At 38.6% G+C, this 24777-nt stretch overlaps 1 protein-coding gene across 3 annotated transcripts in view; it reads left to right on the top strand.

Moving 5' to 3' along the window:
• The first annotated feature begins 10670 nt into the window (after nt 1-10670).
• SCAF8 (SR-related CTD associated factor 8) overlaps nt 10671-24777 on the top strand; it is a 347831-nt gene continuing 333724 nt past the window's right edge. For 2 of the 3 annotated variants that reach the window (XM_046004858.1, XM_046004856.1), the window contains exons 1-2: nt 10874-11043; nt 17478-17540. In XM_046004858.1, the coding sequence (XP_045860814.1) occupies nt 11014-11043; nt 17478-17540 (93 nt within the window). In that variant the 5' untranslated portion in view covers nt 10874-11013. Of the gene's footprint in view, nt 11044-17477; nt 17541-24777 lie in introns of all 3 variants that reach the window. The other variant, XM_046004859.1, reaches the window with a different exon arrangement.

The following is a 24777-nucleotide window of genomic DNA, read 5'->3' as shown; positions in this document are numbered from 1 at the left end:
GTATGTTTCATCTGCCCTTCCTGTTGACTCTCATTCATGGTATATTATTTCCTTGTGACTTGAACTGTTTTTTGATTGTGTGATACTTATTTTGGGAGGCTGAATAATGTCCCCACCCAATGGATATTTAACTACATCTGCATGGATATATACCCTTCTGTGCCCAAAGGGACTTTAAAGATATAGTTAAATTAAGGGTCTGGAGAGAGGGAGATTATCCTGTCATGTGATCACTGGAAGCCTTAGCAGTGATGGAAGGGGGCAGGAGATGCAAGGGAATGTGTACCAAGGGAAGCAGCGTCAGTGGTTTGATGTGAGAAGGACTGGATTTGTCCTTGCTGGCTTTGGAGATGAAAGAAGGACCCACCAGCCAGAGAATGGAGACAGCATCTAGAAACTGGAGAAGGATGAGGAAATGTATACATTTCCCTGCCCCGAGAGTCTCCTGCCAAAAGAAATACAGCCCTGCTGACATCTCGATTTTAGCCCAGGGGGACCCCTTGTCAACTCCTGACTCTCGGAACTATAAGGTAATAAATTTGTGTTGTTTTAAGCCACTAAGTCTGTAGTAACTTGTCACAGCCGCAATGGAAAATGAATACTCTCATTATTCTTGAGAATTTACTTGTAGGATCTCCTTAAAACCTTAGATGAAGGAGCAATCTTCTAGAGAGAAATCATATTTAATTCTCCTAGTTGTCTAGGGGCACAGTTAGCCTAGGGTTACTTAGGGGCCGCAGGTAGTGGACTCTTGAAGTACAAATCCATGTTAAGGTAGGACGTGTGTGCTTTTTACTGTCCCCTCCCAACTTGCTCTGTTAAACAAGGACAATTTTCTCATAGTCCCCTGGGGTGAGGAAGAGAAGTGAGGTTACTTCAATCTCCCCCTAATCCTGGCTCCCCCTAACCTTTGGGGGTCCACTATAATGTGATGACTTCTCAACCTAGGTGGCCCTAGGCTTTGACTTCTGTCCCCCTTACACCAGGAGGTTGTCAAAACCCAAAGTTCAAGTTTGTCAGGAAAGCAGATGTCCTCAAAGCAAAAGCCATTTCAAGGTCCTCCCTGGTTCTCTATTTATGTTTTGCCTTGTTTTCAGTGCTTTAAAGCTTCTTTTATTATTATTTTTTCTTTTAGACAGTATTTGTTGTGATTTTCAATAATGGGACTGGTCTGAATAATCTAGTAATAATCTAAACTTCATGTTGGTCTGATCCTGCTGTCTTGTGTTTCTGTTGGCTCCCACTCTTGATCCTTTGTTTTCCTGTTTTGTTTATTTGTTCAATTATAATTTTATTTTCAACAAACCTTTATTTGTCAAACTTCTTTTGGTTAGGCTAAAGTCGCTTTCCTCCAGAAAGAACTTGCAGTTACTTTCTCCATTGCCTGGGAGAATGTCACCCTAGAACCAATTTAAAATAATTTGCTTGAAGTTTTGTATATCACCTGGGTATTATGAATTGGACCACAAACATGCATGAAGTCTGACATATGGCTGTAAATTCTCAGGGAAGATTTTCCCTCTCTTCCCTCTGCTCCAATGTTGATCCAGGTAAATATCCCTGCAACTCCCTCCTCCCGCACTCCACCCCCATCTTTGGAAAAGTTTGTGTTTGTTTGTGTTTTTTCCTTTCTTTACATCTTCAACCACTTCACTGATGATGTTGCCCTTGACATTTGGCGTTATTCAAGGTTCTCTTATAAGACTCCATAATGTGGTCATCTGATGTCCTGTGTACGTATCTTGTATAGCCACCAAAGTCAAAGCTTCGTAAAATTAGGGACTGGCATTTCAGTGCTATCTTATTTCTTGGCATTCCTTTTTCTACTTGTTTTAGCTTCTGAGGACTGCTTACTCTATATCAACTGCTTTACTTTATATCATCTCAGCAATGCAGTTGCAAAGAAAATTTAAGTATTTTAACCATCATTAGTAGCTGTTATGCAACAAAAATGTTTAGGGAATCTGGTGTGCCATTCTACTGAAATTCATCATTTTAAAGTGTCAACTGCTGAAGGAATTTAAGGGGCTAAAGGGCAAAGGGGCTAAGGCTGGGGTTCCTAAACTATGCACCAATGTGTCCTGCCTCCAGGAAGCCCTCCCTGACCCCACAGTTAAGTTTACCTTTTAATCCATTTAAATTCAAAATGGATTAAAAACTTGAATGTAAGACCTGAAACTGTCAAATTCCTAGAAGAAAACATAGACATTGGTCTTAACAATATTTTTTTTTGCACCAGTGTCCTCAAGAAAGGGCAACAAAAGCTAAAATAAACAAGTGAGATTACATTAAACTAAAAAGCTTTTGCACAGCAAAGGAAACCATCAACAAAACAAAAAGGCAACCCACTGAATGGAAGAAGATACTTGCGAATCATTTCATAAAAGGTTAATATTGAAAATATGTAAGGAATTTATACAACTTAATTTGAAAAAAACAAACAAACAAGTAATTTAATTTAAAAATGGGCAGAGGACTTGAATAGGCATTTTTCCAAAGAAGACATATAGCTGGCCAACAAACACATGAGAAGAAGCACAATATCATTAATCATCCAGGAAATGCGAATCAAAACCACAGTGAGATAGCCCCTCACCCTGGTCAGATTGGCTACTACCAAAAAGACAACAAATAAGAAGTGTTGGTGAGGATGTAGAGAAGAAGGAAGGCTCGTGCTCTGTTGGTGCAGCCACTATGGAAGACAGTATGGAGCTTCCTCAAAAAAGCTAAGAAAGAATTACCATATGATCTAGGAATTTCACTTCTGGGTATATGTCCAAAGGAAATAAGATCACCATCTAGAAGAAATATCTGTACTGCTATGTTCTTTACAGCATTAATCACAGGAGCCAAGATAGGGAAACAACCTAAGTGTTGCCAAAATGGATGAATAAGATGATATATATATATATGATTTATCATAATGAAATTTTTTTCAGCCATAAGAAAGAAGGAAACCTTGCCTTTTTAACAACATGGATGGACCTAGAGGACATTATGCTAAGTGAAATGAGCCAGACACAGAAAGATAGATATGGCATGATCTCACTTACATGTGGAATCTAAAAGAAAGTTGAACTCATAGCAGGGGCACCTGACTGGCTCAGTTGGAGGAGTGTGCAACTCTTGATCTTGGGGTCATAAGCTCACCCATGAGCTACACCCATTGGAGTGTAGAGATTACGTAAATAAATCAAACTTTATAAATAAATAAAAGTTAGTTGATCTCATAGTACAGAGAGAATGGTGGTTTCTAGAAACTGGGGAGCAAGGGGGTATAGGTATTAATCAAAGGGTATAAACTTTCAGTTATGAGAGGAATAAGTTCTAGAGGTCTAAGTACAACATGATGAGTACAGTTAACAATACTATAAAGTACACTTCAAATTTGCTAAGAGGGGTGCCTGGCTGGCTTGGTCAGAAGAGCATGTGATTCTCAGTCTCAGGGTTATGAGTTCGAGTCCAATGTTGGGTGTAGAGATTACTTAAACAAACAAACTTTAAAAAAAAGAAAGAAATTTGCTAAGGGAGTGAATTTCAAGTGTTCTTGCCACACACACACAAAAGTGGTAACTATGTGAGATAATGGATATTTTCCTTAGCTTGATTGTGGTAATCATTTCACAATGTATACATATATCTAAACATCACATTTTGTTACTTAAATATATACAACTTTTCTTTGTCAATTGTGCCTCAGTAAAGCTGGCAGAGGGAAATACTCTAATCTCCAAATGCAGTCACATTCTGAAGTACTTTAGTATTTGGACTTCTGCTTATACATTTTGGGAGACACAATTTACCCCATAACATCACTCAAAGCTGGTTAAAAACAAAAAACAAAAACCAAAAAACTACCTTGAGAACTTTCACATTTAGATTAAATCCATACAAATTAAGACATAATGGATAAAGATAGTTCTTCAGAAGATCATGATTCAGCTAGTCTTACTATAGGCATTAAATTCAGCCAAGAGATGTCAGCCTAAAAACAAAAGAGATACTGTACTATTCAGTATTGTCTAGGGAGAAGGAACACTAAAGCTTGGGTCTATGTTGTGGGGAGGGATATAAAAGTTCTACTAACTAAAGTTCCTTTTTACCATTTAATAATTCAAAACAACCTTCAGATTATTAGTTCTCCAGTTATCTTGATACAAAAAACTTTATCATGAATAGTAGACAGGGGAATTTCAGTCACTTAAAAGTGATATAGTAAATTAACAGACTTGCATTCTGGGGGTATATATCAGACTCCAGTATGTTTAGTTATTTTTATTTATTTTTGTTTTTTAAGTAAGCTCTGTGCCCAGTGTGGGGCTTGAACTCACAACCCTGAGATTAAGAGTTGCATGGTCTTTGACTGAGCCAGCCAGGCCCCCATTTGATTATTTTTAGTTTGTCTACAAGGCATGAAACTACTCTGGGCACATTAACTTACTAATCTGCCAACATAGGAGGAACACAATGATCACAATTTATTGTAACCTTGTGAGGCCAGTCATCATTGTGCCCTCTTATAACAAGTGTTTGTAGCAGAAAGTCGGACAAAGTCTAGAGATATAAGAATAGGGTTTTGGGGCAATTTAATCTCTTTTATCACAATCTGAGCCTTCTCTCACTCTATAACAGCAAAATAATTTGGTGATTTCTTCAGTGATCTGAAATGAACAGAAATTTGTGTAGTCAGCACAAACTCTATCATTTCAAAGCAGTGAAATAAAACTTTAAGGAAGGCAAAACAGCCCCTTCTCATAGGCAACTTGTAGCAGTGTTCTTTTGGAAAGTCTGGGGGAACAAGTGAAGGTTGTGTCTATGGGCTGGGCAAATAATTTGGATCAGGAGTGTGTGTGTTAGAAGTAAGGAAAGTTTCATTGTGAAGGGGAAAACATGAATCTGCTGGCTTATTCATTACAGGGGTGGGGGGTGCAAATGCTGAGCTTAAATCAATATTTTGATGATGGAGCCTAGACATTTAGAAATTTTTCTTGATTTTTGACTCCCAGCACTACTATTTATTTGTACTACTACTAATGACGATGCCTTCTGTTTTACCTTTAGCCATTTAAAGAAATATTTCTTTTTTTTTTTTTTAAGATTTTATTCATTTATTTGGCAGAGGGAGAGATCACAAGCAGGCAGAGAGGCAGGCAGAGAGAGAAAGAAGGAAACAGGCGCTCTGCTGAGCAGAGAGCCTGATGCGGGGCTCAATCCCAGGACCCTGAGATCATGACCTGAGCCGAAGGCAGAGGCTTTAACCCACTGAGCCACCCAGGTGCACCCTAAAGAAATACTTCTTTAACAGAAAATAGAACGCACCTACCAAATTCAAAATTCTTACTTAATTTAAGCTAGTAAAAGCAAAATATTTACATTGTATCTTCAGTATCTAATGATTCTCTCAGGGAATAAAACTTAGGTTCAGTACCAAGTTTGGTGAATTATAGTGTGCCCATTTAAAGAAGTGAGACGGGCACCTGGGTGGTGTAGTCTGTTGGACGTCTGACTCTTGATTTTGGCTCAGCTCGTGATCTTGGGGTCATGGTGTCCTTCCTGCATGGGGCTCCGTGTTCTGTGTGGGGTCTGCTTAAGATTCTCTCTCCCTGTCCCTCTGCCTCTCCCCTTCCATATGTATGTGCATATAATAATACTACGAAAGAAGGGACACAAAATAAATAAATCTTTTTAAAAAAATTTATTTATTTGGGCACCTGGGTGGCTCAGTGGGTTAAAACCTCTGCCTTCGGCTCAGGTCATGATCTCAGGGTCCTGGGATCGAGCCCCACATCGGGCTCTATGCTCCGCGGGGAGCCTGCTTCCTCCTCTCTCTCTGCCTGCCTCTCTACCTACTTGTGATCTCTATCTGTCAAATAAATAAATAAAATCTTTAAAAAAATTTATTTATTTGACAGAGATCACAGAGAGAGAGAGAGAGAGAGAGAGAGGAGGAAGCAGGCTCCCTGCTGAGCATAGAGCCCGATGTGGGGCTCGATACCAGGACCCTGGGATCATGACCTGAGCCGAAGGCAGAGGCTTAATGCACTGAATCACCCAGATACCCCGAAATAAATAAATCTTAAAAAAAAAAAATTTTTAAAATACTAACTTACTGAAAAGAGGCAAAATTCTTATTAAAAACAATCCACAGGAGCATATCAAAGAAAATGGTGGACATGGGGAGATGGAGAGGAGAAGGAAGTTGAGGGAAACTGGAAGGGGAGATGAACCATGAGAGACTATGGACTCTGAAAAACAACCTGAGGGTTTTGACGGGGCAGGGGGTGGGAGGTTGGAGAACCAGGTGGAGGGTAATAGAGAGGGCACGTATTACATGGAGCACTGGGTGTGGTGCAAAAACAATGAGTACTGTTACACTGAAAATAAATAAATAAATTAAAAAAAAAAAAGAAAAAGAAAAAAAAAAAACCAATCCACAGGGGTGCCTGCCAGGATAACTTGGTAGGGCATGTGACTCTTGATCTCAGGATTGTTGAATTCAAGCCCAATGTTGGGTGTAGAGATTACTTAAAAGTAAAATCTTAAAAAAAAAAAAAAAGCCCTCACAATCCTGTTGTACTAATATGTTTTTTGAATACAATTTTTCACTTTTTGCATATATACTTTAAGAGCTAAAATACATTAACAGTTTATCTTACTCCTATGTACTTTATAGTCTCTCAAATGCATTTCCCATATTTCTAGTCTTATTCTAACCATTAAAAAAATTATTGTGATTACATATACCTGACATAAAATTTACCAATCTATTTTAAAATGTACATTTCTGTAGCATAAAGAACATTCACATTGTTGTGAAACTACCATCACCATTTGTCTCTAGATGTTTTCATCTTCCCCAAATGAACTCTATACTCATTAAACTCTATACTCATTAACTCCCCCCATCCCCACCCTCTCCTGGCAACTGTCATCTGCTCGCTGTCTCCATGAATCCAACTATTCTAGGTATCTTATGGAATGGAATCATGTATTTGTCTGTTTATGTCTGGTTTATTTCACTTAGCATAATGTCTTCAAGGTTCATGCGTGTTGCGGTATGTGTCAATTTCCTCCCATTTTAAAGATGAATAATATTCCATTATATGTGAATATACCACATTTTGTTTACCCATTCATCAATCAATGGATACTTGGGTAATTGCCACATTTTAGTTATTGTGAATGGTGCTGCTATGAACATGGGTGTACAAATATCTGCTCAAGTCCTTTCTTTCAGTTCTTTTGGACATATACCCTGAAGTAGAATTGCTAGATCATATGGTAATTCTGCATTTAATTTTTGAGAAACCACTATACCCTCTCCCACAGCCTAATCATTTTTATTGGCTGTATAATATTCCATTTGTGTCTTTGCTCCAATTTCCTAAACCACTCTAGAATGTTCCCTAAAGATGCTCAAGTTTTTTTTTTTTTTTTTTTTTTTTTTTTTCCTCTGCTGGATGGGACTTAGTTTGAGGTTAGACAATGCTTCAGGTTTTTGCCCCAGTTTAAAGAAACTCATATACATACATTGTTACTTTTGCTGGCTAATAATCAACTTGATTTTTGGTCAGTACACCTTATAATTACTTCCCAATATCTAAGAAGTGACCTATCCACAGGAATAAGTCCTCTCTAGCTAGCCCTCTGCTTTCCAATCAGGTTGTCACTAGCACATATTCAAACTTGAGTCAACGAGAGTGAAATAAAAATAAAAAGTTCATTCCCTCTGTTGCACTAGCCGTATTTTGAGAACACAATAACCACACAAAGCTGGTACGACTGAATTGGGTAGCACAGATACAGGACATTTCCATGATCCCAGAAGGTTCTATGGTGAGTGCTGCTCCAGACTCTGTTTTTGATTCTGACCTTTAGGCTGTGGCTGAATTACAGCTTATGAGTTATTTCCAGAAATGATTTAGTCCTAGAGGACAGGCCAATGATAACCACATTCAGAAGAGAATGTCATAAGCTCTAAAATATGAATTTCATAATTTATAATTGGGCATATCTCTTCCAGGGACAGGAATACTGCATGCTATTTCCCATATAATTCTTCCTCAAACTATGAATTAGTGTTCTTCAGGTTTTTTTGGTAATGGTTACCTAATTCAAGCTGGGTCAGCCAAATTCCTTCTTCTTCCCTTAGGAATTTGGAAGCAAGAAGGTGAAATTTTCAGTCAAGTCTTCTAGGTATCTAGGATTAAAAAACCAGAGCACAAGTCAATCTCACTAGCAAAACAGAGTTGGATATAGCAACAGAAAGGAAACTAATACAGGTAAGCAGAAATTAGTCTGCCTTTCAGGCTTTCTATACTCTGGTTTCTTAGGCCCATTGGCACTCTTGACTTTGGAATCGAATAAAACCTACCTCATCCTAATAGTGAATTCTTGTATGCATAAGCTAGCTTGAATGGTTTGGTATATTGGGAATTGGAATTCTAACTAATATACATACATACATATATTATAGATACGGGTATTGAGATTTTCACATTGTGGTATGTGTGGTTGTTCATAAACTTTGTACTTAGTCATTGTACTGGGCCTCCAGACTCCTTGTAGCCTCTCTGATCTATCCCTACTTTTCCTCTTGCTTTACTGCCTTCTCATCTTAAGGGCTTAGGCTGTCCTCTTTGTCTCCCCTTTCCCCCTCTCTTTTCCTTCCCTTGATCAAAGAGTGCCATCTGCTATATTTCTGGGTGTGGAAGTTTTTATAAAATCAAATCATGTAACATATTAACAAATGATTCTTCAGCTTGTATTGCATTTTACTCTCTCAGGCCTAAATGATTCAGTCAACATTCATTAATGAATGACTGAATAAATAATCCCTGACAGGCCAAAGCAGTGAATGTTGAGTTTTAGAATCTGGCATGAATCGTACTGAGTGGGGTGCTTATGCAAGTGATGGCATGTTCCTTTAGATGGACTGACTGGAGGAGACCTCTTGTGGGAGGAGGACAGGATGAAGAGTCAGCCAAGACAAGAACACTAGCATCAGCATCCCAGAGGGAAGGGGCACATACAAGTGTTCTAAGTGGGAAAATCCTTTGTGTTGCCAACAGAAAGGAGGCCAGCATGACAGGAAGGAAAAGAGTAAAGCAGGGTACGGTGAGTCATGGTAGACAGGGTCTTCAGGCCCTAGTAGGAGGTTAGGACATTATCTGAGCAATGGGAAAATCCTAAAGGGATTTAAATCATCTGACTAGTGTCTTAAAAAAAAAAAAAAAAAAAAAAAGAAGTCCCTCTGGCGAGTCTGGAGAATGAATTATAGGAAGACAAGCAGGAGAATGATGAGGAGGCTACAGCAATTGTTGGCCAGAGATGGTAACAGCTTGGCCTATGAGGAGGCCAATGGTGATGGCAAACTTAATGACTACATTTGAGATACTGAAGGTGGAAATATAAGCTCTTATTGATGAAGAAGTTATCCTTTTTAAGTCAGCCCCTATATTAAAGTTGTTAATGAAGTAGACTGGACCCCAAGAAGTCAAGAAGGGCCTCCCTTTCTCGGTGTCATAGGCTCGGGGCTCAGTTTTTACCAAAGTACCTTGGATCCAACAATCCCCCAGCATAAGATTCTGCCATTTTCCTCCCTTCCCTTTGAGTGAACCGCTGAAAGACAGACTCTCAGCAAGAGGACAGCGGCCTTTGCAGTTCAGTGGTACACCCTAACTTTTCATTTCAATTAACGTTTGCTTTTAATTTGGTTATTGGTTATTTTACACGGCACGAAGTGAGAGAGGCATTTTGCGAGCAGCATCTCTTATTCCATCTAGGAATACTGTATTCACCGTCTTAACTCTAAACAACCCAGGGCAAAATTCCTCTAGAATAATTCATCTCCCATTAAACATGAGTTCCCTTTCACCTATCCAAATCTTGTGGCCGGGGACTCGATTCCCGCCGCACAGACAAACGCGCTCATTGTCTGCGCACCAGTCCCCACGGATTCTATGCAGCGTGCATTTCCTGCTCTGAGCGGCTGGCTGGCTGTGTGCGTGCTTCTCCCGTCCCCCTGCCCCCACCCGGATTGGAAGCTTTTGTTTCTCACATCTCCTGCAGACGCTATTAACGTGCATGGACACATCGTTCCTAAATAGAGGAACGACTAGGAACTTTTCTTTCGGCTGTTAACCTTTAGGCCACTGTCCAGCAAAGTTCTCAAAGGCAACTGAACGCAAGAGCTCACGTAAAGAGACCAATCTACTCGGAAACAACGGAAACGTGGGCATTATTTCCCAAACTTGTCGCGTTACGGGGACACTTAGGCATTCCTCAGAGTAACGCTTCGGAGGGGCTTTCAAGGGCGGGCCGCAGCGCTCGCTCCCGCGTCTGCAAGGCGCGGGGAGGGGGCAAGGCGCGGGCTGCCCCGGGCCGAGCGGAGCGGGACCTCCAGGCGACGACGCTCTGGCCCGCGCTCGCTCGATGGTTTCCGCGCGAGCCCGCGCGGTCCAGTCACCAGGGGGCGCGCTGGCCGGCGCCGCGGATCTCCGAGCTGCGCGGCCCGACTAGCGTCCGCCATATTGGATGCCGCAGCCGCTGCTGCCAGCGCTTCCTCCTCCGTCTTCGCTGTGCGCTGCTGGTTCCTGCGGCCCGAGCGGCGGGGAGGTGAAACAGGAGTCTGACGAAGGAAGAAGAAGGAGGGGGTGGAGAGTGTAGGGGACTGGGCTAGAGGGCGGAGGACCGAGACCGAGCGGGGCGGAGAAGAGAAGGCGCCGCGGCCCAGCCCCTCCCCCGCCCGCTGCCGACCCGCCCCGGCAGCGCCTGTGTTCCCCAGACCGGCGCTCCGCCCGCCCTAGCGGCCATGCCGGGGCCTCGCTGCCCCTGAGGGAGTCCTTCCCTGCCAGTGCTTGCCCTTCCACTCCCGTCCCGGGTCGCAGCGGCCGGGTCTCCCGCCGGCGCCCCTCCTCGCGGCCGTGCCGCCGCCCCCGTCTCGCTCTCCCCACCCAGTGCAGTGGCCGCCGCCTCTTCCGCCGCCGGGCTCGGGGCCTCCGCATCGACAACATGGAGGCTGTGAAAACCTTCAATAGCGAGGTTGGTATTGCAGTCTAGCCTCCCCTCCTACCCACGTCTCCCACCCGGACTGAGGCCCACGCGAGCAGGGTGGGTGCGGGCCTGCAGGGTTTCCCAGGGTGGGGCGAGAGGCGGCCTAGCTGTGTCGGGGGGAGGGGGAGGGGTGTTTCTCTGCCCCGCGCCCCTCCCCCGGGTCCGAGGGGAGGACTGGGGGAGGGCCGCCCCGGGGCGGAGGGAGGTTCCGGTGTCTTCAGCGCCCTGTTGAGTGGCTGAGGGTTTGGAGGGAAGGCCCTTTTGGGCCCTCCCCCGGAGGCTCCGGGCGGGTCTCTGGGGGTCAGTTCCGCCGAGGCCTGGCCCGCCCACCTCTTTCCTGGGCCTGCGGGATTTTAACTGCTCACCGGACGTCACTGCACAGACCTCTCCTTGGTCCTTAATGAGGCAGGGACCGATGGGGACAGAAAGGAAGGGAACCTACAGGGGTGATGCTCTGTGGTCACGTTGTACATACTGTTTGTATTTGATACACTGTCGGCTAGGTAACGTGCCAACTAGGGACCTAATGCTAAGAGAATGGCCGAGTGGGAGGCAAGGTTTTTCTGCGGTTTATTATACCTTACTTCCCCCTTCTCTCATCATAGGACATACAGACAAATGGTAGGGAAAGGAGTCTGTGCTTCGAGAGGGAAAGATGCTGGGGAAGCATTTCCCACGGGCTCAGCATATGTAGAATCTAACACTAGAAAAGAAGCAGGTGTCCAGTTTTCACTACTTAATTGAATTTACTAGTCTGAAAAGAGACAGGTTTCGATTAAGTATGTTAATTTTCTAAAACTCTTAAGTAGACCGTAGTGCAGACATTAAACATAACAAGTACCTATCTACACAACCAGAATTATTTTATCTGTATGCCTTGAGGAAAAATTATTAATGTGATATTAACCAAAGTCGCAATTTTATGAACTTTTGGTGTGAAGTGCTCATGCTGTATTCGATAGTATGATTAACAAAATCTTAAATACTCATCTCTTAAAATACCAGACATACTGCTATGATAATCCGAACAGGACAGTACTTTTAGAAGCTGTTTTGCAATTTTCTTTTATTTCTTCTTTTCTTTTTTTAAAGAATTGGCATTTGGGAAGGCTAGGAAAGGGCTGAGAGTAAAATAACATTCATATGAGTTGGACTCTCCATATTAGAGTACATAGTAGTGACACAGTTACATGAAAGCAAACACTTTGTAAAGGGTTTTCTTTTCTGATATTGGATTTTCTTTCTCTTTTTTAACCCCTTCTTGATATATAGTGCAATAGACTTGGGAATCTTTTTTTCATTTTATTTATGAATTTGTAGATGATAATTAGAAAGTTTGGTTCTCCCAGCAATACTTGATGGTGCTTAAATTCTAGAAGAAAACGTTTTTAACAGTACTCTATGTTCCAGTTTATTGTTAATAGTTTCACAACTGCAGGAAAGAAAACAGCTCTCTCTAACCTTTTATTTGCTACATGTAGTGGTACAGCACTATAGAATGTTAAACTTTTAAAAATTTTATATAAAAAATTTCTTTCTCTTATTTCCATTGCAGTTCTTTGATTTTATATCCCCCCACCCCTTGTTTTTTTAAAATTTATTTACTTTTTTAGTAATCTCTGTACCTACCATGGGCCTGGAACTCATGACCTGGAGATCAGGAGTTGCATGCCCTTCCTAATGAGCAGCCAGGTGCTCCTACCCCACACTTTTTTCTTTCTTTTTTTTTTTTTTAAGATTTTGCTTATTTATTGGATAGCGATCACAAGTAGGCAGGCAGAGAGAAAAGGATGCAGGCTCCCCTCTGAGCAGAGAGCCTGACATGGGGCTCAATCCCAGAACCCTGGGATCATGACCTGAGCCAAAGGCAGAGGTTCTATACCACTGAGCCACCCAGGTTCCCCACCCCACACCTTTTAATTGTCTCTCCTGTTTGTCTAGGCGGTTCCTAATATGTATCCTCCCTTAATCCCAGCACAACCCCCCCCCCCCCCCCAAACTCCTGCCATGAAATTCTGAATAGGATCTCTCATGTGGTGGATAGGAAAAAGATGTTACTACACGGTGGTTGTCACAATAGAGCACAGTGGAGTAGAAATGATATATTGGTTTTCCCTTTAGTATTTCCATTAAGAGTAGGGGGTGTAGCATCTACATGGCTAGCTAGATATTTCACCTCTTTTCACATCTAAACTTTACAGGAATTTAAGATTGGCAGTAGCAGTCCCATTTTAGTGTACGTAGCACTCTCTTCTTTCTCCCTATGGATTTCAGAGAACTTAGAAAATCTTTTAACTCCTTTATTTATTAGCAGGCCCAAACTTCATCATGTTTGAATGTGGAATTAGCTTAATAATAGTAGCAATATAATCACAGAGTTGGGGAAAGGTATTCAAAGAAGATTCAGAAGAATAGTCTTTTTGTTTTAAACATAAAATACATAATTTTTTTCCTGATTTTTGAATATAGTTTCTGTGAATGTAATGCTTGCTGATACACAAATGTTGTTGCAAGTAAGCATATAATAGGGAATAATTCAGTAATGAATATTTTCCATTAAATCATGTATTGCAAAATGCAAAAATAAAGGAATTTTGAATTAGAATATTAGGAACAATTAGAATGTTTACTTAGAGTGAATTTGGCTTTTAAAGGCCTGTTTAAAATATGAAATGCTTAGGTTGTATGGCTTGCTAATTCTCAGGTTTTTAAAGACCATCCCTGCTTCTAGCGTTGGTTTGAAAATAGGAACATGCCAGAGATGTTAATGTTGAGGATATAGTTGTTATTTTTTAAGATTTTTTTTAAATTAAATTAAATTTAAATTAAATTAAATTTTAAATTAAATTAAATTAAAATTTTAAGATTTTATTTTAAAGTTATCTTAACACCCAACGAATCTGGAGTTGCATGCTCTACCAACTGAGCCAGTCAAGCACCCTAAGTTAAGAATATAGATTTTTAATTTGCAAAGCACAGTTTCAGTCTGATAATCCATGACCTTCTGTAGGATATTTATGAGTCATGGTCAACATATGCAGCTGCCCCACTCCCACCTATTATAATCTCAAAGATGACTGTGGCCTGTCCTTCCCTGTATTCAAAGTCGTTGTCAGAAGATCCTTTATGTGATAAATTTCTCTTACCATGAGTTCAATGAGATTGAGGTCTGAGAATTGATATTTAAGTGCCCACTGTGCTAGTTTTGTGAGAAAGCCATAATTTACAGTTAAGCATCATCATTGTGATGAGTTAATCCCATGAGTAATAATGTCATTTCTGAAATGATGAAAGAAGATTTGTCCAAATTGGAATATAAGACTCCCTAAGAGTCTATGCTTGACCTGAGCAGTTAACTCTAAAAATAATTATTATCATTACAAGTGCCATAGTTGTTGCTGTTTTAAGATGGTGGCATATCCTTGTTATGTTCTCACTTCAGTGCAAAGGGTTTCATATTGGTCTGCTTAAATTATGTTTTTAGGACCCCAGCTGAATGCAGCAGTATTATGTGAGCTGCATATCTGTGCTCTGTCCTTAAGAATGCCACTGTATGGTGGTCATTATGGTAAGGGTATTGTTTTTGTTTTTGAAAAGAGGGAAAAGAATAGCAATGCATGACTCCTTAGAAAATTATAATTTAATTGGAGGGGGCACTTTGATAATATATGAACTCTTAATACATGGCGAATAGAGGACTGTTACGCATTGGTTATGCTTAGGCAAAGTAACTGGAGGAGATGAATTTTACATGTATATTGGATTCTTTTAATTTTTAAGGACTGTAAAAAATAGTGTCAGTACCATTACTATACCTCAACAAATTAACACTTTCAGATAATCAAATAAATAATCAAATATTAGTGATCAGATTTCTCCCCCACCCCAAGTTCTTTGTATAACTTGTCGCATTACTATGTTTTTTTCCCCCCATCATGATCCATTTCTTTCGCTGCTCAGAAAAGGCAGAGTGGGTAGCTAAACGATCAGATATGTAGGTGTGAGATGTGTCAGGAAGATTATCACAATTTAAATTTTGGATTTACCTTGGTTCATAAATTCTGAGATGATTCTAGTACCTTTTATCATCTTTAGGATGCCTAAATTCTTAGTGTGTGGTTTTTTGGCGGGGGAGAGGGGTTGTCCTTAGGACTTCTCAGTCAGTCAGATAGCTTAGTCTTTAAACTGTTCCAGGATGCATACTTTCCAAAGTCCCTTTAACACCCAGGACATTTTCCTCCCGTGTCTTGCCTCTCGTTAAAAGTGAAATCCCATCTCTTCTTTACTCCATTTCCACTCTTGTTTCCAGAATGTATATTTGTCTAACTACAGGGCTTTTTATGATCTTCCCGAAAGTGTCTTGTAGACATGGGATGGTGAACAGTAGAAAAGGTAGAGGGCATAATAAAAGTCTGTGAAATTTGTTTTTTTATTTGTATGTTTTCCTTTTGTTTCTGGTTCAGGAAAGGGATTTTATGTGAAGCAGCTATAAAACATTGCATTTTTTTGTTGTTTGTTTCATTTTCATCCATCAGGGAATCTGTCTCCTTTTCCTTTCCTTAGCCTTTCCTGTTTTAACTTTCTAGTGGGTGTTTTGGTTAATTGTATCCATCAAACTACCTTTTTTTGTTTCTACCTTGTGAAACTTCCTTAAAGATAAAGCATACTTAGTGTTGTAAAGGAAGGAACCCTTCACTAACCCCTCCCTGTGCCAGTGATTAAGGTGAGAATTTCTCAACCTCAGTATATTGATATTTTGGTCTGGATAATTGTTTGCTGTGAGGAGCTGTCCTGTGCATTATATGATGTTTAGCAGTAATCCTGGCCTCTACCCACAAGGTGCCACTATTGTGACAACCAGAAATGTCTTCAGACTATCAGATGTCCTGTGGGGAACAAAATAGACCTTGGTTTAGAATCACTAATTTAGTTCCCATTACATGGTCTTTAAAAAAATTGTACTTTCTCTTCTAGTGATTACTGGAAGTAATATAGTAATAGTTTTTCCCACCAGACTGTTAGTTTCATGAGGATAGTGACTATATATTTTCATTGCTTCATATCCTCAGTGCATAGCTCAGTACCTTAATATATACTATGAGTCAAATAAAGATTTCTTTTTTATTTTAAAGATTTTATTTATTTGACAGAAATTACAAGTAGGCAGAGAGGCAGAGGGGGAAGCAGGCTTGCTGCCGAGCAGAGAGCCTGATGCGGGGCTCGATCCCAGGACCCTGAGATCGTGACTTGAGCTGAAGGCAGAGGCTTACCCCACTGAGCCACCCAGGTGCCCCAAAGATTTCTTGAACAAATAAATGGATGATGTACTTGGGATTGAGTGACTTGGACCAAAGTAGTTAACATATCTGGACATTTGGCTTCCTCTATGTAAAGCAGATGATTGATTTGAGTTTATATTTAGGTTCCCTGTTAGGAGATTCTTTGATTAAATATAAAATTAATTTTGGGGAGGACTTAGTACATATAAGGATTTTTTTTTTTTGAAAGTCATTTTATGGCACTATAGGAATCTAGGAGATCAGGTGGAAATTTTTTTTTTTATTTTTTTTTTATTTTTTATTTATTTGACAGAGAGAAATCACAACTAGGCAGAGAGGCAGGCAGAGAGAGAGGAGGAAGCAGGCTCCCCGCAGAGCAGAGAGCCCGATGCGGGGCTCTATCCCAGGACTCTGGGATCATGACCCGAGCCGAAGGCAGAGGCTTTAACCCACTGAGCCACCCAGGCGCCCCTCAGGTGGAAATTTTTAAATCAAAACTCTGTTCTTTTTGTAATTTTCACTTACTAAGGAGGGAGAGTTGGGAGGGAAGTATTGCATTTAAAGGTTCCAGTTAGATTAAATCCATCCTAAGCTGCATTTTGTAATTATGCTATTCTCAGATTTTTTTTATTTACTGTTTTTCAGTTTAAAACCAAAAGTTATGGTTTTTTTTCTTACAGTATTTTAAAAATTTAGAAAATAAGGATAGTTGAGATTGATGATAATGATTTTTTAGACTCTGAGAGTGTTATAGTCTTAATCATTCAAGATAAATACAAAAAATTTTTTGGCAAGACTGAAATAGCTCTATCATTTTATTCTAGGCTAGCGTTGAGTAATTTTGATTGACATTTAGGGGACATCTGTATTCCCCACTTTCCTAAATAGTCATATTTTATGATCACTTCTTTTTTTAGAAGTGTAGTTGGCTTAGAATTAGTGATGATATTACTTCTTGTACATGGAATTTCAGATATCTCTTTCTAGGGCCAGTTTTCCTGTTATTGGACAACTTCTAACTCAGAATGGTATGAGAGAATGTAATCAACCTTGACCTTGAACACTGGCTGAGCTCCCGAACTTGAGTGAGCTCATTTTATCTGGTTTGTTTTCTCAACATCTTTCTCTACTCCTCTCTCTCAGGATTGTGCCTCTACTCCTGCTTGTACAGACTGCTTTTCCAGCAGCATGGACACAAGAAGCATAGTAAGATGATTATAACGCACATAAGGCAGGCCCTTTGGAAAATAATAGGTTTAAACTGGTAGTGAAATGATGTCTTGATTATATGGATAGTAATTGGGAAGCAGACTAAAGTTTGTCACTTCGAATATATTAGTAATCTTATAGAGAACATGTAGGGAATAGTTGAATTTTTCATAAAAAATAGGTTAACCAAAAGTTACTGTGCTTAATACTGAACGTTAGTCATATACTCTTGTTGCGTTTACTTGCGTTCTGCTCCACATAATTTTCCTCTGTTGTGGAAGGAATATAACATTACCTATTTAATGTGAATAAATTGCAAGCCTATTAATTTATGGTTGGAAAGAAAATACATCTTATATTTTGAGGAAGTTCTTCAAACTATAAGATGACAGATCATTGACAGATACGTTGTAGGGATGGAGAAACAAAAAAAGACTAAATCAAATTTTTGGTTTTCTAATTATAGAGGAGCAGATTTTGATAGTGCTACTGTTAGGAGAAATAAGTGCCAATGAGAACTGTTACTATAGCCTGTGATTTCTTACCTGAGTTAATGCTATCTCAAGTTTGATGGTAAATGATACATTTGTGCTTTGATTTTAATTTTATGCATTTATTTGGTCTTCTAAATCTGCTTTACAAGAATTTCTGATACACCATATTTGAAACTCAGGGAAGGATATGTAAATGCATTCTGGTATCTGCTGTGGGTCAGGAATTACCTTAGTAACTTTGACATCACTACATTTAGTCAGAATGGGAAATAAAAAATATTAATGTTTTTTAAAGGTAGTTATGGCTGTGAAGTTATTGTATGCCAAATTTGTTTTTAAAATACTTCTGCAACTCATTATAATTTATATAGGTTGATTTGAAAGACCCAGGATTTCATTCTTTCATTCATTTCTTTATTCATTTCACCAATACTGCAGTGCTTACCATATACCAGAAATTTTTCTTTCTGCTGGTATACAGTGGGAAACAAGACAAGACGGAAGCATACTCTCTTGGAGCTAATGCTCTTGTAATCTTTTTCTTTTCTTTTTTTTTTTCTTTTTTCCACTTTATCAGCTTTGTGTGCAGGGAGTGACCTTGCTGCCAGGCTGTGCGGGCATTACTGACTGGAGTTGCTTTGCTAGGGTTTGGGCTGCTTGCAGCCCTTCTCTACAGGAGCAGTTCTGCCTGCTCTTCTCTCAGCATTCTGCCTTAGAGTCTGGAAGCTCTCTACTACCCAAAATAGAGATTGAGCAAGTAGACTTATTTAAGCAAGAATGTGATCTTATGTTTTCAAATATGGCAAAATAAGATGAGCTACATAAAGTTTTACTTTAAACCAAATTTTTTGTCCTGTATTTTTAAAAAAATCCTATTTATTTTGGTATCATAACTGTTACTAAAAGGTAACAGCTTTAAGAATGTTTCCTTTTGTCAGTGAGATACTAATTAGTCTCCAGGTGCAAATGATTTTAAAAAAGCTTTTCTTAAGTGGTGACCAAGCCTTTATGAATTTGAAAGAATATAAATATTTTTATTTTTAAAATGAACTTTTGCTAAAGCGCATTATAAATTTGGTTTCTTTCTTATAAACACTTTATAAATTTGACTGGACTCCTGAGGGCTAATTTGAGTAGCTTGTGAGTGAAAGATGAAACACTTTGGATCATGTATCTTATATTAGTGTGTAGAATTTGGGAAATGGTTTAATGATCTTTTTATACTGGATCACAGCACCTAAAAGGTTTACTGGTACACCTGAAACTGATACACTGCTCTGTCAGTTATATTTTAATTAAAAAAATAAAAAATAAGTTGACCAAGCCCTAGTTAATGGCTTTTTAAAATTTAGTAAGATTCTTACACTATAAAATTTTACAGTAAAAAAATAGATGGGGTATTTGAATTTATTGAAATATTTGAAGTAAAAAAATGTTGAATAAGTTAAAATTTCTACAAACTAAAACATATAATGGATGTCTACTTTCTGTAATAGCTTTCTGTGATGAAAAATGTCTGGCTTATATTTTTGAAATACCAAACACTGTTAAAAGTGAGCCACTTTATAATATAGTGTTTTATATTCTGACCCTCTTTTCCCCACTCATCATGTTTCGGTAGAATTTTAGGATAAGCTTGTGAGAAAGATAGGATAGGTGCTACCCTCTCTTTCCTGACTAGAAAACAGGCCACCACTTTGATTTTACCAATAAAATTCTACTTTTAAGTATCAGAGTTGAGACTCGAAGGGACTCCAGGTCTCAACCTCTGGTTGTTTTTCTTACTCTTCTGTGTAAAGGAGAACTATCACTCATTTTTCACAAATCCTTTTTACTGGCATAGTGTCTTAATTATAAATTAGCTTTATTTTTTCACACTTTTGAACTTTAAAACTTCAGATTTATAGAGGTTAGGAGAATGATAAAGAATTTTATGTACACTTCATCCTGATTTCTCTACCTAATTATGTTGATTAGCCATTTTTGTTTTTTTGCTTGTTCACTCCACCTAAACATGAACACATGAAAACTTTTTCTGGCATTATGATGGGAAATACATTCATGATGCCTTTTATTTTTACTTTTATTTTTTTTATTTTTTAAAGATTTTATTTATTTATTTGACAGACAGAGATCACAAGTAGGCAGAGAGGCAGGCAGAGAGAGAGGAGGACGCAGGCTCCCTGCGGAGCAGAGAGCCCGATGCGGGGCTCGATCCCAGGACCCTGAGATCATGACCTGAGCCGAAGGCAGCGGCTTAATCCACTGAGCCACCCAGGTGCCCCTATTTTTACTTTTAAATGACTTTTCTACAGTGATACTCTTATACCTAGTTATGGTACAGTGATCAAAATCAGGAAATTAACATTGGTATAATGCAATTGTCTGCAGATCTTATTCAGATTTCATTAATTACATCATTAATGTCCTTTAATAGAGTAGATCTTACACCACATCTCACATTCATTCTTCTCTCTTTAGTATCCTTTAATCTGAAATAGTTGGTTATAACTCTTTCTTTACCTTTTATGACCTTTGATTATGTTTCATGATAATAGGTCAGTTATTTTTAGAATTCTTTCAGTATGGATTTGCCTGCTGTTGCTTCATGATTAGATTCAGGTTATGTGTTTTTGGCAGGAATACTCCAGAAGTAATACTGTGTTCCCAGGATGCACATGATGTCTATTAATCCCATTAGTAGGGATGTTAACTATTTTTTTGCTAGGTTTCTCCATTGTAAAGTACTACTTTTCCCTTTGTAACAAGTATAATTCGGGGAGGTATTTTGAAACTAAGCAGGTACCTTGTTGCTTATCAAACTTTCACCAGTTTAAGTATCCATTTAGTTCTTGCCTGAATTAGTACTAGGATGATTGCCAAAAGGTGATGTTCTTTGTCATTTATTATTGGCGTTCTGTAAGAGCTTTTCCTTCTTCCCTTTTATGTATGTATGTATGCATGCATATCAGTATGAAGTCATGGATTCTTTTTTATTCATTGGAGGTTTTTGATGCAGAGTGTCTCAGTTTTGACCAGTCAGAGCTACTTCACGCTGTCTTTTGTGTCCTTTTGATATGTGTTCTTTATCTTTTGAATATTCTCTTATGTGGTAAGACATTCCCACCCTAGCCTTGGAATCAATCATTTCTTCAAGGAGCTCTGATCTGGTTTCTTCTTGTGGATATTTATTAATGGATTGAAGTAGAATTTATATATGTATACACATATATATACATGTAATTTTTGTTTTTTAACTGTCTGCCAATCTTAAAAACCATGGGTTCGCCCTGATGTCTCCCAATTCCATTTCAACAACTGTAGGTTTCATTCTAGCCTTTCCTCTTTCCAATTCTGTATGTAATTCTTTTCTCTGATAGTGAGAAAACTAGTTTTTGTTACCAACAGTGTGTTTGCATATTACTTGCTCAAACCTAAAACACACAGAAAGTAGTTTCGGAATTGCTAAACCCGATGTCTCTGAAAACAAACCTATTAACTAGAATTTAATATCTGTTTATAGTTCGTTTTTGTTTTTGTTTTTGTTTTTGACCTGACAGTGTATATAGTCGAAATGCTGTGTTCAAACATGGCTTGGTGAGTTTTTCCCCCTCAACATAGTTCTGCTATTTCTTTGAAATATAATTAGATTCAGGTTTTTTTTCTGTTTGTATTCCATTTTGTTTTTTTCTTCATTTTTGTTATGTAAAACATTAAGCATAACTTTAATCTTCCCTTTTTATTAGCTTTAGCATTCATAACCACTTATGCTAAATTTTTTTTCTTAACATTGTTCAAATCTGATAACAAGCCAGAATTCAGAAATTTAGCTATGGAGAGGGTTTTAGGTGAAAGATCTGTTTCTAATAGCGTATATTCAATTCATAGGTGAAAGGAAGTGTGCAAAACTTTTATTCTCTTGTGAATGGAATCTCCATTCACAGGGGGCAGTAATCTGTTTCTGTAGAGGATCAGATAGTGAATATTATAGGTTTTGTTAGCTACTTAAGGTCTCTTTCACATATTCTTGTTGGCCTTTCACAGTTCTTTTAAAATATAAAAAATGTTCTTGGCTTGAGAACTTATGAAAATAGGCCATGGGCCATTTTTTGCTGGCTCCTGCTGCATACTTTGAAACCTGAGAATTTGATTAATAACATGCTGCTTATAAGTCAAAATTATAATTGAGCAAGGAAATATATTCCTTACAGGCTTTATAATAAGCTTACCTGAATGTCCAAAACAGAAACTATTTAAAACCTGCCTTAGTGAAAATAATTTATTCAAAATTTTGAGCACTTAACCACCAAGTTAAGACATTATTCTAGGCGCTAGAAATTTAACTGTACAAAATAGATTCCAAAAGAAAATACAATCCCACCAAAAACAACCTCTGCCCTCATGGAGTTTACATTCAATTTTTGTGTATGGATGTGTATGGGAAATTCATATTTCTTGTTTTTCCTCATTTAGTGACATTTTAACTATTTAAAAATTGTTTTCATGTTATTGCAAAACAAACGTTTTCTTGAAGACTTGGTAAAAAAATGCAGCAAAGGGGCAAATTTTAAAAAGTTTGACTCATTGCTTCCCATCTCTTTTTTGTCAAGTGTGATTTTTATTTGAAAATAATTCTTAATCATGATGCTTTCAACTAACTCACTAGATGATGACAAGTTAAACTTCATTATTGGGACAGAGAACCTAGACTTAATTTGGTGGAAAATACATGTATGTTACAGAATCTTTAAAAAAAATGTTATTCAGATACATAACAGTGATTGAGCTAGTTTTTTCTTTAAGGCTTTAATGAATAATAGAAGGAGAGTGATTCTTACAATACTCTCCACAAAGTTGAGGACTGTGGTGAAAGCAGTTCTTAATGTAGTTTTCCTGAAACAGGGAAAAAGTTGGGGCACCTGGGTGGCTCAGTTGATTACGTGTCTGCCTTCAGCTCAGGTCATGATCCCAAAGTCCTGGGGTCAAGCCCCACATTGGGTTCCCTTTTCTGGGGGGGGGCGGGGGAGCCTGCTTTTCCCTCTCCCTCTGCCTGCAGCTCCCTTTGCTTTTGCATGTGTGCTGTCTTTCTCTCTGTTAAATAAATGAATAAAATCTTAAAAAAAAAAGTGGGGAGGGAATGTCTCCTGATAGGGCTACTATTTATTTAATAAAAGCTCCAGAACGGTATACAGGTTATCTATTTTGATTTTTATTCAGTAATGTCCCTGGCTAAATATTGAATAAAAATCATCGGAATGAGTTTCTATTATGTTATGTTTGTTGCAGAAAGAAAGGACTTCTATGAGTAGTTTTTCTGCAAGCTTTTAATAAACCAGTAAGTGCCTTTTTAAAAAAATTTATTGAGATATGACTAACTACTTTTGTAAGGATTAACATCTTTGAATTTTTTTACATCCAAGAAAAATGGTTTTTATTTATATAGAAACTCCTCTTAATGAGCAGAGTTTCCCCAGATTCTTGTCTCTATTCTGTCAGAGAACTCACAACTTTTTTTTAGAGGCCTGTCTGCTTTGGTGGCAATTATAAGAACAAGGGTTGTAACCAACTTAACTGAAAGGTATTGACATTTTAAAGGAGTTGGCCAGAGGCCTGCATTATCATTCTTTATAGAAAATTCACCAATCAGTGCTTTTATTCATTTACAAAACCAGAGGATTAAGATGTTTTAAGCCTCTTAGAGCTGTAATAGTTGAAGATTCCTGATAATTCTGGGAGGGCTTCCTTTATGTTGCTAGTCTTTCAGGATTGTTAGATAACTTACTCAATTTTACAACAATTTTCCAGTTCCTAGAGTGTAATGATAGTCCCTGAAGGTTTTCATGTAATAGCAACTAGTGGTTGGAAAGAATGCTGCTGGGAAGTAGTTGCTGGTTGTTTGTGCTTTATTTTTTATGCATATTTGCCATCTATCAGGCATTATATTCTGCAGAATGGTTACTGGCGTTAATTAGATACCTGTATTGTTTTCTTCCCTCATACTCTTAATAGGGGTGGGAATGGGAATGTTTTACTACAAGAGTTAGAAGATAGAGTGATGAGTAGTATGATACAAGAAGTAGTGATACAGCTGTGTATACTACATGTAAGCTCTTCATATATATCATGATGTACACAGAATGGGGAGGGAGATGTTATGTGAGGCAGAGAGTAAAGGTCATTTAGAGGAAATGGTAACTTTGGGAAGGGAATGAGGTTGGGAGGGATGATGGAGAATTGGCCAAGGATCTTTTGATGAAAGGCCTTTATACACTATGTGTAAGACCTCATTTTTAGTCAGAAGAGAATGAAGATTCTGAAGGGTTTTAAAATTGTGTTTTAGGAAAATGAGTAGTATCTTTGGAGCAGGGCAGGGCAATGAGGGGATGAGATTGGGGGAAGGGGAGTTAAATTAGCACAGAGAAGATGAGGGGTTCAGCTAGTGTAATAATAGGGAGAAGGGATGAATGCAAGAGAAATTTATTAGTAATAGGGAGCTGGATATGAAGTTGAGGGTGGTGCCAGGGCTTTGGTTAAGTGATGAGGTAAATTAAATGGTATGGTATTAATTACTAAGGTGGGCAAATCCAAAAGAGCTAAAAACTTTAGAAAGATAATTTGGTGGGTTGGTTGGAGTGGGATCATTTTTAATAACCTGGTATAAAGGAAAGTTCATTAGTATGGAAGAACTGAAGTACCCATATCTCAACTACCCAAAGATACTTACTTTTACTGTTTTGCTG

Source organism: Meles meles, chromosome 5, assembly GCF_922984935.1.
Source record: "Meles meles chromosome 5, mMelMel3.1 paternal haplotype, whole genome shotgun sequence".
Taxonomy (NCBI): domain Eukaryota; kingdom Metazoa; phylum Chordata; class Mammalia; order Carnivora; family Mustelidae; genus Meles; species Meles meles.
This window is presented reverse-complemented; position numbering and strand designations above follow the sequence as displayed.